Source organism: Pocillopora damicornis, chromosome 7 (genome assembly GCF_964200805.1).
Source record: "Pocillopora damicornis chromosome 7, jaPocDami1.2, whole genome shotgun sequence".
In the NCBI taxonomy this organism is placed as follows: Eukaryota; Metazoa; Cnidaria; class Anthozoa; order Scleractinia; family Pocilloporidae; genus Pocillopora; species Pocillopora damicornis.
The window spans coordinates 11,903,992-11,920,566 of record NC_142676.1 but is presented as its reverse complement, the minus strand read 5'-3'; the positions used below and the strand labels follow the sequence as shown (position 1 = coordinate 11,920,566).

The 16,575-nt window shown below is 38.1% G+C and overlaps 1 protein-coding gene and 1 long non-coding RNA gene across 2 annotated transcripts in view; one reads left to right on the top strand and one right to left on the bottom strand.

Annotated features, from left to right (window-relative positions):
• Nucleotides 1–7,372: 7,372 nt before the first annotated feature.
• On the bottom strand, nucleotides 7,373–11,104 carry LOC113686809 (uncharacterized). The gene is given in 4 exon segments (XM_089213176.1): nucleotides 7,373–7,665; nucleotides 8,821–8,903; nucleotides 9,550–10,723; nucleotides 10,726–11,104. Coding segments are annotated over 4 exon segments (1,554 nt in total). The 5' UTR covers nucleotides 10,964–11,104; the 3' UTR covers nucleotides 7,373–7,606.
• A 2,590-nt stretch (nucleotides 11,105–13,694) lies between these two features.
• The window catches only part of LOC113666286 (uncharacterized), a 3,401-nt gene continuing 520 nt past the window's right edge, over nucleotides 13,695–16,575 (top strand). Inside the window, exons 1-3 of the long non-coding RNA XR_016188678.1 lie at nucleotides 13,695–13,879; nucleotides 14,885–15,011; nucleotides 16,098–16,575. The exon at nucleotides 16,098–16,575 is cut by the window's right edge and continues 520 nt beyond it. This is a non-coding gene — a long non-coding RNA (uncharacterized LOC113666286). The remainder of the gene's footprint in view (nucleotides 13,880–14,884; nucleotides 15,012–16,097) is intronic.

The window sequence follows — 16,575 nt, the reverse complement described above, 5'->3', positions numbered from 1 at the left end:
CATCAAGAAGGTCATCTTTCTTTGAAGCTGACATTGATCGATCAATCAGTGAGTCTAGATTCAACCTGGCTTTATCAGAATATTGATCATAAAGCTCAGATGAAGAAAGGGATTTTAAAAGAAAAGGATATAAGCTAGTATATCTAAGCCCGTTTTCCTCAACTATCTCTATTATTTAACATGTGGTCAACTTCAATTGTTCTGAACAGTTCTCTGTAAAATGTTTCAATTTTGTTGTACAGTTTCTGTTTGACTGTGTGTATCAGACAGTAGGTACATAGTTGTTGATTTATTGTTTGGCAATGTTTGCTCTACTATAAATTACTTTAGTAATTCAATCAATAATTTTTTGCTTTCTGCTTTTTCTGTATATTTAATGCCCTACAATTTCCTTGAGGCAAGTGTTTTTCACATGAAAAAGCTAGTTGGAGGGCGTGGCCACCTCAGACAAACAAGTAAAGAAGGTTCAGAGATACCATGGTCTAACCATTACACATAACGTTCTGTCAACCTCAAATCCATCCGATACTGAGATAAATGTAGCTGTTTACACCATGAAAAAGAACTTGATAGCCATCTTACACCACTCTATCCAAGCTGGAGATTTAGCAAAGAAACACAGGTTTTGTTCCCCCTGACAAGAACTCCTGGTTTGACAGGCAACAAGAACGTTGACCGATAAAGGGATGACTGCTTGCCTCAGGTTTTTGTGGAATTGTTACACCCCACCCTTGTAATGTTAAAATTACACAGAACTGAAATGAATGCATCAATTCTCTGGTTTGGGTTCAGTGCCCAAAGCATAAATGTCATGATGTGAACGCGATTCCCTGTGCTGTGGTTTCTGCAGTATTACAATTTTATCATGGAACTATTAGCTGCCAAAGATATCATCAAAGACCACCATATTTTCACTCAAACATTTCAATTTTCACTAGTTTGTACGCTTGTGGATTTTAAAGCATGTTGTAATTCTAAATAATTTTATCCGTAATTTAGTCTGTACTTTCCTAATAACTATTATAATTAGCTTTTATAATCATTAATTGCAATTTGACTCAGAATAGACTTCTAGGAGAGGAAATAAACTACTGCATGGTTACTCTGGGAGACTAGAAAGACACAAAGGCAAAGAAGGTTCAAGTTAACCAACAAGCAAAGCAATTCTAATTCAGGCCAAATATGCAGATGAAAAATTAATGCACCCACCTAATCTCCCTACTTGGAGACTTGAGGTTATTAAGGAGCAAATGGTAGATCATGAAGACATTTAGTTAATACCATAAACTCATCTGAAAGTGGCAATCCCTTCTGCCACACTTACAAGTTCTTACATATCTTTGCCTAGTGATCCTTTTTATTCTTTGTATTTCCCTTTGGGAGAGCCTTCCTGTGTCTGCTTTAAATGCCAAGGTTAAAGCTACCACTCAAGCCCCAACCAAAGTACAGAACATGGAAAACTAAAACCTTCCAAAGACTGCTCACAAGAATTGACAGATATAAAATTAATGTTCTTTTATACCATCTGTGTATGGCAAAGACAATTCCTAGTTTTAACTAGTCATAAACGATTTTCAATGAGTAAATATCAGTTTTACATAAACTAAGTCTTAATTAGTAAATTTTTATAATATAGATTTTATGATACAAATTTTACCATGTATAGTAGTTTTTAAGGACCATGCAGAATGTTAAATGTTTTCCAAAATTACTTTAAATTTTCTGCAATTCAGCTTACTAACTGCGATGTGATATTTTGTGCATATTTTATGCCTGATAAATCCACTAAATTTATCAAATACTTATCCAGCTAAGAATTCGACCAAAGTTAATCCAACAACAAAGATAAGTCCACACTTTTGCCCCCCTCAGACCGGAAGTAGCTTTATACCTTAACCAATCACAGAGATGCCATCAGCGACACACATGCCTCAGCCTTGAAATCAATAATTGAATAATTCTACCGGAATTTTCAAGATCAAAGTGCCAAATTCAAGGTGATATTAAGTATCTGTGTTTCTGGCCACAACAAAAAACTTGTTCAAAGTCTTCCAAAAGGGCAAAGAAAGAGAGGGAAAATGCCATAAATTTATCTTGAAGATAAAAATTCCAGACATTGATTCAAGTAAAATTTGAGGTAGGCTATCTAGGGATACTATGACTCTATGTTCACAGAGCATTTGTTGTCTTTGGAATATTGCATGTTGTGACCTTGAAAGATCATTCACTCAAAAGTTTGTCTTTCCAGCTTGAGGTGTTTGTAATCTTAATTACACACAATTTTTCGTTTGTTGCCAATTTCTTATACCAAAGTCTTTAAAGCACTGATTTACCTGTGACAATGAAATTTTCAGCAATAGAAGAGGCAGTTTCATCTATAAGATGTCAACTGAAGCACATACTTGAGCAGTCATTTTTTATTCTTGTTTGCAGAATATCTGCAGCCACACTCCATTTCTGGTCATCACCTACGTTCCTGGCCTTCTTAAGATCCGAAGAACTAATTTCAAGACCTTACACCCCATTTCTGGTCATCACCTATGTTCCTGGCCTTCTTAAGATCCCAAGAACTAATTTCAAGACCTTTGGTGATCACACCTTTGCCCGTTCCAGGCCACTTCTGTTGAAAAAACTGCTGCTTGAAACTCAAAACAGTCAGTGTAGCCATTTTTAAGTTGTTTTAACATTTTTAATAGTTTTAACATTTTAATATCTTTCATATTTTTCATATTTTTCATATTTTATCGTTTAATTCCTTTAATATTTTTATATAATATTTTGTAAGGTGCTTTAGAATATTTTTATAATTTTGGTGCTCTAGAAATGTTAATTATCATTATTATTATTATTATTATTATTGTCCAAGACACATGAAAGCAGTGTGGACCTATTTGTTTTATAGAAGGCAAGATCAGGGAACACGACTTTCTACTCATTAAGAAGCAATTGATTTGACTATTTTAAAAAACTTTAAAACTTGTTGAATTGGTGACGAATAAAAAGGTACCGTGTATGGCCTTACATCAAAATGGTCACCTTTCATAACAATGCAGATGACTCTCATACAGAGTGCATCGCTGCAGTGTGAGAGCAAATCTACTTGTATCACCGCTATTAAATGTCGTCCTTAAACTTCTGTAAAGCCAATGATAACTATTAAGATCATGGCATCACGTTCCTTGCTCATCTTTAAGAATGTTTAATTCTTTCACAAGAGCGAACTTAATACCTTTCAACTCCTTGACCTTAAAAATAAGACGCTTGTATTCCCTATAGAAACACTTGACACCTCCGCTTTAAATTAACCACCCTGGGAGGGTAAGGTTTTTTAATTCCTTACTCCCTTGGCACGGACGACAGTTAAATGCACATGAGTCGTACCGGACAGGAGGGGGGTTAAGGTTGAAACAACACATAAGCTCTTGTGCTTTATCATAAGAATTAGAATGTTCGTACGAATAAATTTAAGATAAATCAAATATTAGATGACTCGCCTCGTTTGGCTCACCAAGTGTCCGTATGTTCCCCAGACTTCGCCTTCGGCCACAAACACTGTAAACTAGAGGGAACTCACTCGATATTCATTTTTCTTCGAGGTCTTCATCCTCGTGAGGCCGTCCCCGCTTCATTACGACCCTTCCCATCACCAGCTAAAACCCTAACGGCATGAAATCTTTACTTGAAAATGCTTCCCAAGTCAATAGTCAACCGGCACAGTACAAGATTTCCAAGATCAGAGACGTGAACAACCCTCCGGCACTTTGGAAAGATGCTGATTTTTCCACCAAAAATAGCCCATTCTCCGAGTTAAGAGCTTCAACTTTTCTTTTGTAAAAAAACCAAGAGACTTAACTAAAAGATTCTGCCTACATTACGATTGCTACGATGCTAACCTTATTACCACAAAACAGCTGTTCAACCTGACACCTTAATGTAGATTTCGATCATGAGGCCAAGCCAGTATGTAAAATTCATTCTCAGACCTCTCGCATCATTGAAACCTTATAATTTCAAGGATTTGGGGCTTCATTGGGACTCGAAAGACTAAGTGTAACTCTGTTTCGTAGGAGATTTATATGCCCCCACTTTTAACTTGCTAAAAGGTATAGATAATAGCTGTATTTAAAATTAGAAATTATCCACCTTAGTGCCTAGCGAGTTTTCCTGAATAGACCTTTTTTTGTGCATTTTATGTTATTTTATTTTTCTGAGCAATAGATATGGCCCTCGCAAGAGGTTCATATGTTTTTAATAGCGCTTTATGAGATATTCTTAAATCATGTAGTCACATATTTGTTCATCGTAAGCAGGTTAGATTTAGTTTTCTATTTCTTTACTTATTGTAAAGCGCCATTGGGCTAAATGGAAATGGCGCTACATAAATTTTGTAATTATTATTATTAGTATTATTAGTATTATTTCAGTTATAAATAATGCTGATTACAGGGCCTGTTCCCAGACGTTCTACTTCCTATGTAGAACAAGTACGTTTAGTCGTAGGCGCTGCGTGGTAGTAGGCAATATATTTGGATGGGTCAATCATCATTTGTAATAAAGTTCAAGCCCTTTCCTGCGCTCACCGACAATACTATCCAACAGTTCCAAATCTCCAAACCTTACAAAAAATCCTTATGAGCAAGTGGCATTTAGTACAGCAACAACCATTGCCAAGAGAAATCCTCAAAAAACCGATAATATCGTACAGAAACAAATGATCACTCAGACATACTCGTAAGAGAAAATTACGAGAGCGAGAAAACTGAATATACCATGGTGTTTCGTAATGAGAAAACTGGACGTACTACTGAATCATTTAGGCATGTCAACCTCAATTTACACGGGAGCATTAATTGAGCCCGTTTCTAAAGCAAAGAAATACTTTTTATGAGCTCGCCTATACCTGTCTCAACCCCTATCCCGCATTCGAATCGGAGTATGTCCCGGTCTCGCCTTCCTATCTTCATCCCGCATCTCGCCTTTAAAGTATCTCGTATTCCACATCCCGCCTCGATTTTAAACCTCATCCTGCATCCTGCCAAACCTATGTTGGACCCTCTCTATCACGTTCATTCAGTATACGGAATTCATTGTTGGATTTAATACACTGAGCACTCAGGAAATCTGCGGAGAGCGCGTTAAAGTTGTTAAAAATGTTTTGATTACCTTTATAACTAAGATGCAGTCCTCCCTTGATTAGGCCAATTTCTGTGATCTTTAGATGCTGGATTAGGTTCCATCCATTCTGACGGCAGTAGCTCTTTAGATGTTTATTCGCATCTTTCACTGCTCTATTGAATTCATCCCTTGTGGAAGTAAGCCTCGATATGGCGGAGGTGGAGTCGGATGAATTTTCGATTTGTCTATGATCGATTCAGCATCTTGCAACTCTTTTTATATTTAAGGTTATTGGAGCCGACATAGAGAACGAATTGGTCCGGCGAATTCTTCAGGCTAGCTTTGAGGTTGGCCTTCATAGCTTTTGAGGTGGCCCTACAGAATAACTTGACCACTGCTCGATGGCTAACTTTTTCTAGCTTTTTATAACATATATTTGTCTTTGTTAAGGAAGCTCCAATTGATAGGGTTGTACATCAGTGTTGTAGCCACAAATGCTCGTTACATGTCCAACTTCACTTCCAAAATGGCTAAAAGAAACGAAGTTCAGAAATAAATACGTAACCGGTTGCAAGAAATGGATTACAAGTTATAGTTGTCACAATTCAAGGTAAAGAAATAAACAAACAAGAAAGCAAAAATAAAGGAAAACAAAAGACACTTACAAACGTCGCACGAGATGTGGGTCAACTGCCAAATTAAAGGCGATGTAAAGCAACGGAAAGCAACGTAAAGCGGCGTAAAGCGATCGACAGAGACGGCATAAGCAGTTAGACGGTTCGAATAGTTAAACGGTTGATCCGAATGAATAAAATCCGCGGTAAAGACTAATACAAGGGACATAAACAAAAGGCAATTATGCCGGAAAGAGTAACAGAATATTGATGAAAGTTATGCGCACAGAACAAAAGGCACGAATGAACTGTGACAAAAGAAGAGTACGAATTTGTAATCAATCGAATTTTTGGCGGCAACAGTAATGGAATTATCGGAGACCTTTGCAACGGACTGTGTCCCATCTTCATTGTTCCTTTTTTTTTGTTTTTTAAATCTTTTTCTTTTCCTTGCTAACAACTTGCCATTGATTGCGCATTTGTATTGTCAGAAGGTATTTTTGACTCCTCCTCATTACTTGGATTCATTGCCAGAAATAACGGACAAAATGGCGGCGGTGGTGGTTTGCTGCTTGGGAACGGAGTATTTAAAAATGGCTGGAGCGTTACAATAACATGTATGGCACAATGAACTAAATTGAAAAATAAAAATACCTCGAGATGCTGCACATGTTTCCCCGACCTCTCACTTTTTTTCAGAACATCTGACAAATTCGAAAATATAAATAGATAAATCAAAGAGACTTCCTTGTAAGGTCCAAATGCATATCAAATAGGGTGTTTTTTGCTCAAGTGTAACTCCTTCAAGTGTCTGAGATTTGTCTGAGATATCCTCAATCAAAGGTCGTAAGGTTAGGCGTCTTATGACAAAAAGTGGTTCCCCGACCTCGCATAACATTCTCCTGTTGTTGCAGATTCTTTTAGTGTATTTCGCGGCTTCCGCCCATGTAGGAAATAAGTTCCAAGGGAACTTAAAAAAGGCAAATTTTATCCTGTAAATACGTCTGCAAATGGACTGATGTGAGTGTGTGTGGAGTTCGAGAAACCACTGTGGTCTTGCGCAAAATTTCTTTACGACGGGCCTCCATTTTCTTTCTCCCAAAACAAACTTTGTAACCTGGCTTATTCGGCTGTATAGATAGGCGGCCAATTCGGTCGTGTTTGAATGAACATAAAATGGAGCTGGACATAAAATTTTCTGGATTCAGTTGTTCCAAATATGATTAGTACCATGCTGGATACATGGAATCAGAGACCTGGTGTAGACATTGTGCAACAAAAAGTTCTTCAGCATAACCATTACAACCACATCTCCCATTATCACTCACAGAGTATGTCCATTTTATAAGAATTCTGTTACAGTGAAGAGTTGTTACTGCCCCTAGCTAAAGTTCCATCACACAAAGGTTACTTATCCAACTTAAGTAAGACTTCCCCAAAGTGGGAAATAATAGATTCAAGCACATTTTTAACTGTCCCATCTACTTTAACCTACAGGTCTTGAGCTCTTTCAACTATAAATACAGCTTTCACACTTTCCCAAGAAAGCTTAAGTTCCCTTTCAAAGATTTCTGAAGTAGCTATATATTCTGATAATTGCATGAAAACACCTACAGTCCCTGCCTGGGAAAATTTGTCTGGCCTCTCGGTTAATATTTTTAATAACAGATTTTATCAAGTATTTTTATGCACCTCATGTGCCACTTTTCTTGTCCTTGACACATTTTGACACCATCTGTGATCAATTACTGAACAGTTAAACAAAAGAAAAACTTTGACTTGCAACCCCTAGCACAAGGTCCATCACACAAAGGCTGAACTTGACTTATGAACTTATAACAAGGCCTGCATCACAAAGCCCAAATGAATGTTTGCTTTCACCAGAAAAACAATCCAAACATCATGAAGGGGCCAACTTTTGACTCAAGCTCTGAACCTATCATTGACAGAAAATTATTTGAAAAATTACTGTGATCATGATAATTTTATAGAACACAAATTTGACTTTTAAGGTCCTGAATATACAAAATTTGTTACACAAAATGTTGGTTCTCAACATTTACAAAGTATTTTTAAGAAAAAGTTCTGTGATGACTGCCCTCCAATAGATAACTGGCAAAAATAGTTTTGTATTTCTGGCCATATATTTAAACTAGTTTTAGTGGATCCATTGGTTACATTGTCCTTCAAAAAAGTCCTTCGCAAGTACCACATACTCAAACAACACATTAAGTCTTTCTACCTAGAAAAAAGAAATAACAAAAACACGTAATTAATACTTAATGCATTTCGAAAAGTTCTGGTGCAGCAGCTGAGAGGTAAAGTATATGAAGTGAGCTTAGGTGTTTGACAATTTTTAATCATGAAGGGTCTGGCAACCACTCCCCCTTTCACTCCTCAGATCTAAATTTCAATTCTCCACACTGTCTGCCCTACGTTTCAAAGCATTTACACTCAGAGAATTTAGTGTCAAATCAGAGGGTGTAAATTTTCAAGCCAGTGGTAAAGAATATTTAAGGAGAGTATAAAACAATTGTTCGCTAACTTTTTAACTCGTGAATTGCATGCACGCGCAAGAGTGAGTTGTAGATATGATGTGGAGAATAGCACTCGCTCGCTTGCTTGATTGGTCGATTCCTGTAAACTTTTTTTTGATTTTAGGCTTTTGAGTGCATTTGATAGTTTTTGGTGAGTAATAAACAAACAAAATGGCAACCTTTGTTGCTAAGAATAGTGGTGCGGTGAAAAAGAAGTCAGTGATAATCTTAAAAGAGTTTATTTTTTTCGTTTTAGTTTCAACAAGCAGCGCCAGCTACTGGTAGGGGTGCGAGGATTTACACTGAATTAAGAGAACAACCTTTGTTTTTCATAAAATTGCAATTTACAATTCTTGAACTTGAAAACAATCTGAAGATTCATTCATTCAGTCAGTGAAACCTCAGCTTCGGAAAGTGCGTGCGTGTAGCATAAAAACTCTTCGCTCCCATGGTATTCAAGAGTCTGCAAAATTGGTTTTCTTTACTTGATCGCTCCTATATTTAATAAGCGAGTCATTTTCAGATACTTTATTTACAAGCGTAAATGCACTCACCATTCTCGCTTTCTTGATCGAGGCGGCCGCGGCGCACGGCCAATGATCCTCTTCTGACTCTCGCGCTCTCTTCTAGGTTCGTCCTGAGAATGGAAATCGCGACAGCCTGATTTTACTAACAAGTTCATAAACCCTTTCATTATGTTCACCTTCCATCGAGGCCTTAAAATCGAAATACTCAGACCCCGGAATCGAACTGCTTTCAAACGAGTTACTATCCGCCATATTTAATTTGCTAAAGAACACACGTGTGACGTAAGGGTCACATGATCAAAATCGAAGCGATTGCGGCTAAGCTGGATTTTGGGACAGTTTTCCCGCCGGAAAAAAAAAAACTCAAAGAAGCTTCTTGTATCTGTTTCTATGTGATACCTGAAGCATGTAGACGGTATTCCCAAAAAGTGACCTTTTAGCCGTCAGTTACCCTTTAATGGCCACACTTTGTATCATGTAACCAATCACATATAAAGTACACAAATTGATATTGGATCAACTCTCTAGAAGCAGTGCTTACTTTAATGGACAGAAAAGTTATCATAATGAAAAATGGAAAATAAATTCATTTTTATTCAAAGTCAGGCAACAACAGGAAAAATCATGGCAAATGTTTAAATTAAATTGTCTATTTTTAGAATCACAGTAAAAAACACGAGGCTACTTTAATGATATGTTGTTATTAGTTTTTAAATAAGTGTGATTTTTCTTCAGATAATAGTTGTTGTACATTACCCATTTGGCTCTGGGTCACCATGAAGTACATATGTCCTCCAAGCAAACTGAAGTCTGGTGATACCTTCACCCCGTAAGTCGACAGTAGCACTAATTCCGGCCAGAAAACCGTACGATCATGGTGGAGTCTCAGTGTACAATCTTCCACCATTCCCTCCATAAGGACCATAACATTTAGGGTCACCATTTTCATCTTTCTTGTTAGTGTAAAAGGAGAGGCGGTCAATCATACATCCAGAATTAACATCAACTTTGACGATCCTTTCATTTTTTTCCAAGTGAAATTCATGGTGTTCGGACTGATCAGAGTCACTTCCCATCATAATCTCTTGGTCACCATCATGATTATAAAAAATCTTCAGCCCTCCCAGGACAGGAATAACACCCCAGCGTCGAATCCAAATTTTCATTCCCTTTATGAAGACGTCACTGCCAAGATCTTCAGCAGCCTCTTTGTTGTTGTGATGAGATGTTTCAGGATGTACGTTGCCACCATTAGCAAAGGAACGCCCCCGACTGACAGCAGGTTTGGCAAACGCCCGAGTGGTCGCCCACATTTCATCGGCTGAATCTTTCTCGGGGGAATCAATTTTCAACTTCCGAGCCTTTGAGATGCTTCCTCTGCTGGAGTCTGCAATAAGTTTGTGTTCCGAGATTTCTTCCAGATAAGACTCTGATAAAGTTGGGAGTCGTACCAAGGATAACAATTCGGTAAAATGCCTTTTTCGGTTGTCGATATCATGCTCAACATACTTCGAAATGGCCTCCAGCACGACCTTTTCCCTTTCCTCTTGGGACGGAATCAGGTTCTCGATAACCACACAGATACCTTCGTCAGCAAGAACCTCTTTCAGGAAACCAATTGGAAGCGACAAAAACTCTTCCATCCGAGTGACTTTAGTAAAATGCAAGTGCTTTTTAGCCTCCTTCATTAGCTCTTCCAGCGCGAACAAATCAGCAAGCTGCCAGATGCTAGGACAAGTTTTATCATTCATTGCACCTTTCAGAAAATCTCCGCACGATTTCTTGACAAACTCTACCTGCAAATAATTGGATGCCTCTAGCAAAGTTTGCACATTGTCTTTGCTGATGTCAATTTCGCCCGAATATGCGAATTCGATCAAATCGCTGACAGCATTCTCGTCAAAGCCAAGAACTTCTATCTCTTTTTTTCTCCATCGTCCCAGTTTTTCCCGAACAAGGCTTCAAAGTAAGGACTAAAAGAGGCCAGAACAACACGATGAACTGAAAGCCGTCGGTCTTCACTGATCTTCAAAGTGACATCAGAATATCTGCCATCTTTGTACATGGTCAGAAGATTACAGCCGTGGCTTGGATCGTTTGCATGTGAAGGTTCCAACTCCGTCGAAAAATACCTTTTCAGAGAAGGTAAACCTCTTTTCAATGCGGCCATTTTGAAGATTTTCCGAGCAGGAAAAAGTATAGATGTTCGGTGTCGCTAACGTAGTCTGCAAAGTCTTTAGATTTCAGTTGAAAGCGGAAGTCGGGGTAACTAGTTACCAGATCTCACACTCAGGTGGAATACATTCCGCTCGGGTGAAATACATGGTCAAAAGTCCCTTCAGCAGTTTGAAACCATGGCTTGAATCATTTGCATTAAATTTCCCACATTAATATTCGTCGAAAGAGAGCTGACAAAAGATTTTGATACCAAGGGAAATCCTAATCTTTCGGTTTAATCACAATTATTCAACCGATCAAAAGCAATGTATTTTACCTTCATTTTCGAAGCTTTACTTCTGCTTTCGAAGCAAGAGAAGGAATTATTTCTGTAATATTTAGGTGACAGATGCTTAAAATCACATGGTGTATTATCCATCTGTTGAAACCTAACATGAGCAAGATGAACTAATTATGGAATGAACCCTGACATCACAGCTCAAATATTCCTTCCCTATAAGATGACGCGCTCTTGGCAGGTTAGTGTGTTTTCTTACTAATCGTACTGTACTATTTCACAGTTTCGAAAGCAGAATCCTAAAGATGCTCTCGTTCTTTTATTATTTCTTACCCACTCTCTCGGGTAATCAGTCTTTAGTTACCTGACTTATCTCCGTGAGGGAAGAACCTTCATTTTTTAATTTTTTTCCCGGTTTTGTCATTCGTATGTGAGCTGCTGTTATCTGAAAGCAGAACCTTTCCTTTTTTTTCCACCTGGTTCTGTCTCTCTTGGGTAGCCAGTTCTGTCTGGGCTGTTGTTATCTTAAGGCAGAACCTTTCCTTTTTTTTCCACCTGGCTCTGCCTCTCTTAGGTAGTCAGTCCTATTTTGGCCGTTGTTATCTGAAGGCAGAACCTTTCCTTTTTTTTCACCTGGTTCTGTCTCTCTAGGGTAGTCAGTCCTATTTGGGCTGTTGTCATCTGAAGGCAGAACCTTTCCCGTTTTTTCACCTGGTTCTGTCTCTCTTGGGTAGTCAGTCCTATTTGGGCTGTTGTTATCTGAAGGCAGAACCTTTCCTTTTTTTTCACCTGGTTCTGTCTCTCTTGGGTAGTCAGTCCTATTTGGGCTGTTGTTATCTGAAGGCAGAACCTTTCCTTTTTTTTCACCTGGTTCTGTCTCTCTTGGGTAGTCAGTCCTATTTGGGCTGTTGTTATCTGAAGGCAGAACCTTTCCTTTTTTTTTCACCTGGTTCTGTCTCTCTTGGGTAGTCAGTCCTATTTGGGCTGTTGTTATCTGAAGGCAGAACCTTTCCTTTTTTTTTCACCTGGTTCTGTCTCTCTTGGGTAGTCAGTCCTATTTGAGCTGTTGTTATCTGAAGGCAGAACCTTTCCTTTTTTTTCACCTGGTTCTGTCTCTCTTGGGTAGTCAGTCCTATTTGGACTGTTGTTATCTGAAGGCAAAATCTTTCCTTTTTTTATTTGGTTCTGTCTCTCTTTGGGAGTTGTTTCATTTTAGACTGTGCGTTTTCATCTTATGACAAACTAATTTTGAATTGCGACATAATTAAATTTACTTGTCTTGATTTTTTTCCTTTGCAGATTTAATTGAACGTTAACCGCGAAAAGTCGTGATGAAAAAGCAATGTTTGTTTTAATAAAAAAAGATGGTTTTTACTGTTGAGATAACCAACCAACCTTAACTTAATTACACATCATAAGTGCACGTTCCGTTGATTGGTAATTTTTACGTCGATGTTGTGTTTGCCTTGGTGATGTTTGTCCTCAAATCTCGTGATGTTTCAATTAAAAATAAATAACGAATTTAGGAATAAAATTACCAACGAGTAAAATACCTCTTCTCGTAACGTATTAAATTGCATTTACATTTCCAACTCTTGCTTCAGACACGAGATATAAAATCGGTCATAGATTGCAAAAGAGATTTGTGAGTAAAGAACTTTTTCTACTCGTTGTCGTGAAAAATTCAAATTGTTCTGCTAAAGTTACTGTTAAATCTTTATGCCTCTGAAGTTCCTCTTGCACCCTTTGGATGGCGGGAAGGGATCCATGCAATTTGATTCTGTCTCGGAAAAAAGAGAACTGTTTTTTCTCCTTTCTCTTTTGTTTCTTAAAAAATATGCAATATGCTTAGTCAAGAACTTTGTTATACCTGAACACACACTGACAAAAGAAGGAAATGACGTAAATATTTAAATCCGTTAGGTTTTATATGAAAATAATTCATATTTGTACTGCGGTTGTAGATGAAAGTGAAATGTGATCATCGCAGTAAATTTTCCAATTTAAGCAATTGGAAAGAAGAAGCCTGAAGAAAATCAGGGCTTCAACGGGATTCGAACCCGTGACCTCCGCGGAGGTCACGGGTTCGAATCCCGTTGAAGCCCTGATTTTTTTCAGGCTTCTTCTTTCCAATTGCTTAAATTGGAAAATTTACTGCGATGATCACATTTCACTTTCATCTACAACCGCAGTACAAATATGAATTATTTTCATATAAAACTTCACATCATTTCACTGCACGGGAAGATATGAACTCAATAAATTGACCTCGCTCCCAATGTGTGGCTTCATAGCTCAGTTGGTAGAGCATCGCACCGGTATCGCGGAGGTCACGGGTTCGAATCCCGTTGAAGCCCTGATTTTTTTCAGGCTTCTTCTTTCCAATTGCTTAAATTGGAAAATTTACTGCGATGATCACATTTCACTTTCATATTTAAATCCATAGCATTGAATAAAAAAGGAAACTTTGGTAATAGGAATCTATCCTTGGCCATGGAAGTCAATAAAATCAGAACTAAGATTATTAAAGACAGTTTTGTCAGATACTTTAAGCGGTTTAAGATGGTGAACACTTCCTTTTTGCTTTTCAGTGAAAGTAACATCTTGCAAGGAACATTATGACGTCTTTATGTAAGTATCTTTCTAAAAATGTTTCTTGGTTCTAAGCAGCAACAACATTATCAAGCCATTGCAAATAACCCAAAGGAGGAGTGGGAGGGGTTAGTTCCTTCTAATTTGCTAACAGGAAGCTCGAAGCGGTCGCATTTTTACGACTGGGTCGACTATGATAGGATTGCATTTTCAATAGAGTTATTAGAGTAGGGTCGCACATTTTCGGGATTTTGGAGTAAGAAAATCCTTGTTAGTAGGTATTTCGAAATAGGAAGATTGAGACGTACAAAAATATTTGTGCGGTAGGTGAAGAGTAAAGTGTTCTGCATTAAGTTTACCAAATGTATCAATTTATTTTAAGGATGATATACTTAAAAGACTTCGTAAGGTAGATACATAAACACAAAGTGACTAAGTTTGGATCGCGAAAACTACGTTTTCCCAAAAGTAACTAAATTGAGGTCTATAGACTGACCACGGAATAGATTTAGACCAGAAAAACTGTTCAGCAACTCATCATATATGTTATATATAATATTAAACTAGACTAATTGCAATTTCCAAATATGCATAGTAGTGTTACTTCACCCGTGCTACCGAAAGGTCATTTTTGAGATTCCTGGCCCATGACTAAGAGATAATGCAGTCAGCTCTTGCTATCCCTCTAGAGTAAGGCCTAGTTTATTTTTGTTAGAAAAAAATATTATCGAATAAGTTGCAAAGCCATACGAAAAGTAGTAAGGAATAGTGACCCGGTACGAAGTTATTCATTAGGAGAAATTTAGCCGAATCCTAGGCCTTGTCTTCCTCACGCAGGGAAATTCTGAAGAGAAAGCCTGATCGTCCTTCGATCGAGGAGATTGGGCGAGGAGAAGATTTACGAACAAAAATTAAATTCATAACATGTTACTAGTCATTATTTATGCTGGGACTACATCGAGTCATGATTCAAAGCGTACATGTATAGCAGTTAACTGTATCTGTTTTATATGTTAAGTGGTTTTCTTTGTCCTTGGTCACCAGATCTAATGTCAGCCAACTAGTTACCCTGTATCTTGGCTCAGAGCCAACCTCCGTTTTCTGTCACATGGGAGATTTTGGATGTGGATTTGGAGGATAGACGCCGGTCATGAAGATTAACGGCACCGAGGTGCCATAGTTTTTCTGTTGGTTTTTTTTGGTTCGGTTTTTGTTGTTTAATTCCTTCTGTATATATGTGTGTGCTTTTGTTGAGATTCACGAAGCCGTAATGCCTCCAAGACTTCGTAACCCACTGAAATAAGTGGCTTTATTTAATGACTATAAATGTTAAAGAAGCGCGTGGGAAAATTTACAAAATAAGTGATAAATGATGACGATGACGATGACGATGACGATAACGATAACGATAACGATGACGACGACAACTACAATGACAACGATGACGATGACAATAAAGATGATGATAATAATGGCGATAACGATGACGATGACGATAACGATGATGATGATGATGATGACGATAGTAACTACGTTAAAAAAGGGAATCGCTCTCTTCGCGGAATGATTAGGAATTAGAGCGCTTTTTGATTGAGTCTTGTAGAACCATAACCAAAGCTATCATAACGGCGGATCAGGAAAAAAAAAAAGAAATTATGAGCAGACAAATTGACCTCGGAGTTGTCAAGTAAACTGCGCATGCCTTAGGCGCTGGGAAACGCGAGTGACCAATTTCAACTCGGAATTAGTCTGAGTTAATTAGCATTTGAAGCGGATTACTCACGACACTCAATTAAGGACAATTAAAGCTTGGTCTGATTAGTAACGATGAGATGGAGATTAGCACGGTGAACGCGTCCGGCTTGTTCCCTTGTACAGTTTAATTGAAGTGAGTTAAGGGCGATTTGGTCTGAAATCACACCTATGATGTTAGATGATGCACTTGATATCATCCGTTTCGACATCACACAACTAAATCACCTAATAATAGGATTCGGGTCATAAAAAGTTGGTGCAATATGTAAATACCTCAATTAGAATACTCAAATCTGAATTGAGTCTGATTCCCAGAGAAAGAGATGAAGGCAATTTAGAGCGAAAAAAATGTGATTTGTAAATATTTCGCTCTGCTGAGAGGAAATAAAACTAGAAACAGCACCAGTGATATCGAAATGAATTTAATAAACTGAGATTTAGGATCGATTTGCAAAATGTTTTCACAGAGGAGCTGAACCACTGTTTCATTACTCTTTTCCAGCTCACCTTTCATTTTAACTCGCATTATTGGAAGGATTACGAAGTATACAACCTTCCCGGAGGGGAGACTGGGTTTGACGAACTGGAAACGAAACTGCCTACCTACTGGACACATCCTTCTCCAAGATCTGTCTCGGTATGAAGATTGGAAATCAGCTCAACTTTATCGCGATTAACAAGAAGGCTGACTCTTTGTATACATTGATTGCTGATGGGCAATACCGCTCAACCTCACTGGGTCGTGACACATGGAAAGAGTTGATTGGTTCACAGGCCTCTTTGCAGCTTCATTGCAACAGGGAAGGTTTTAATGTTGTTTGTAACCGCAACCAATATTCAAAAGCTAGAATTGGTATTATTGGCGACCTCTTCTACCGAGCCCGCCGTTGCTTATTTTGCACATCACGGATTGGATTTGGTACAGGCGGTTTACCTGATTACGACAGTTCGTGTGGTAACGAAGCACGGCTGCAATCAGA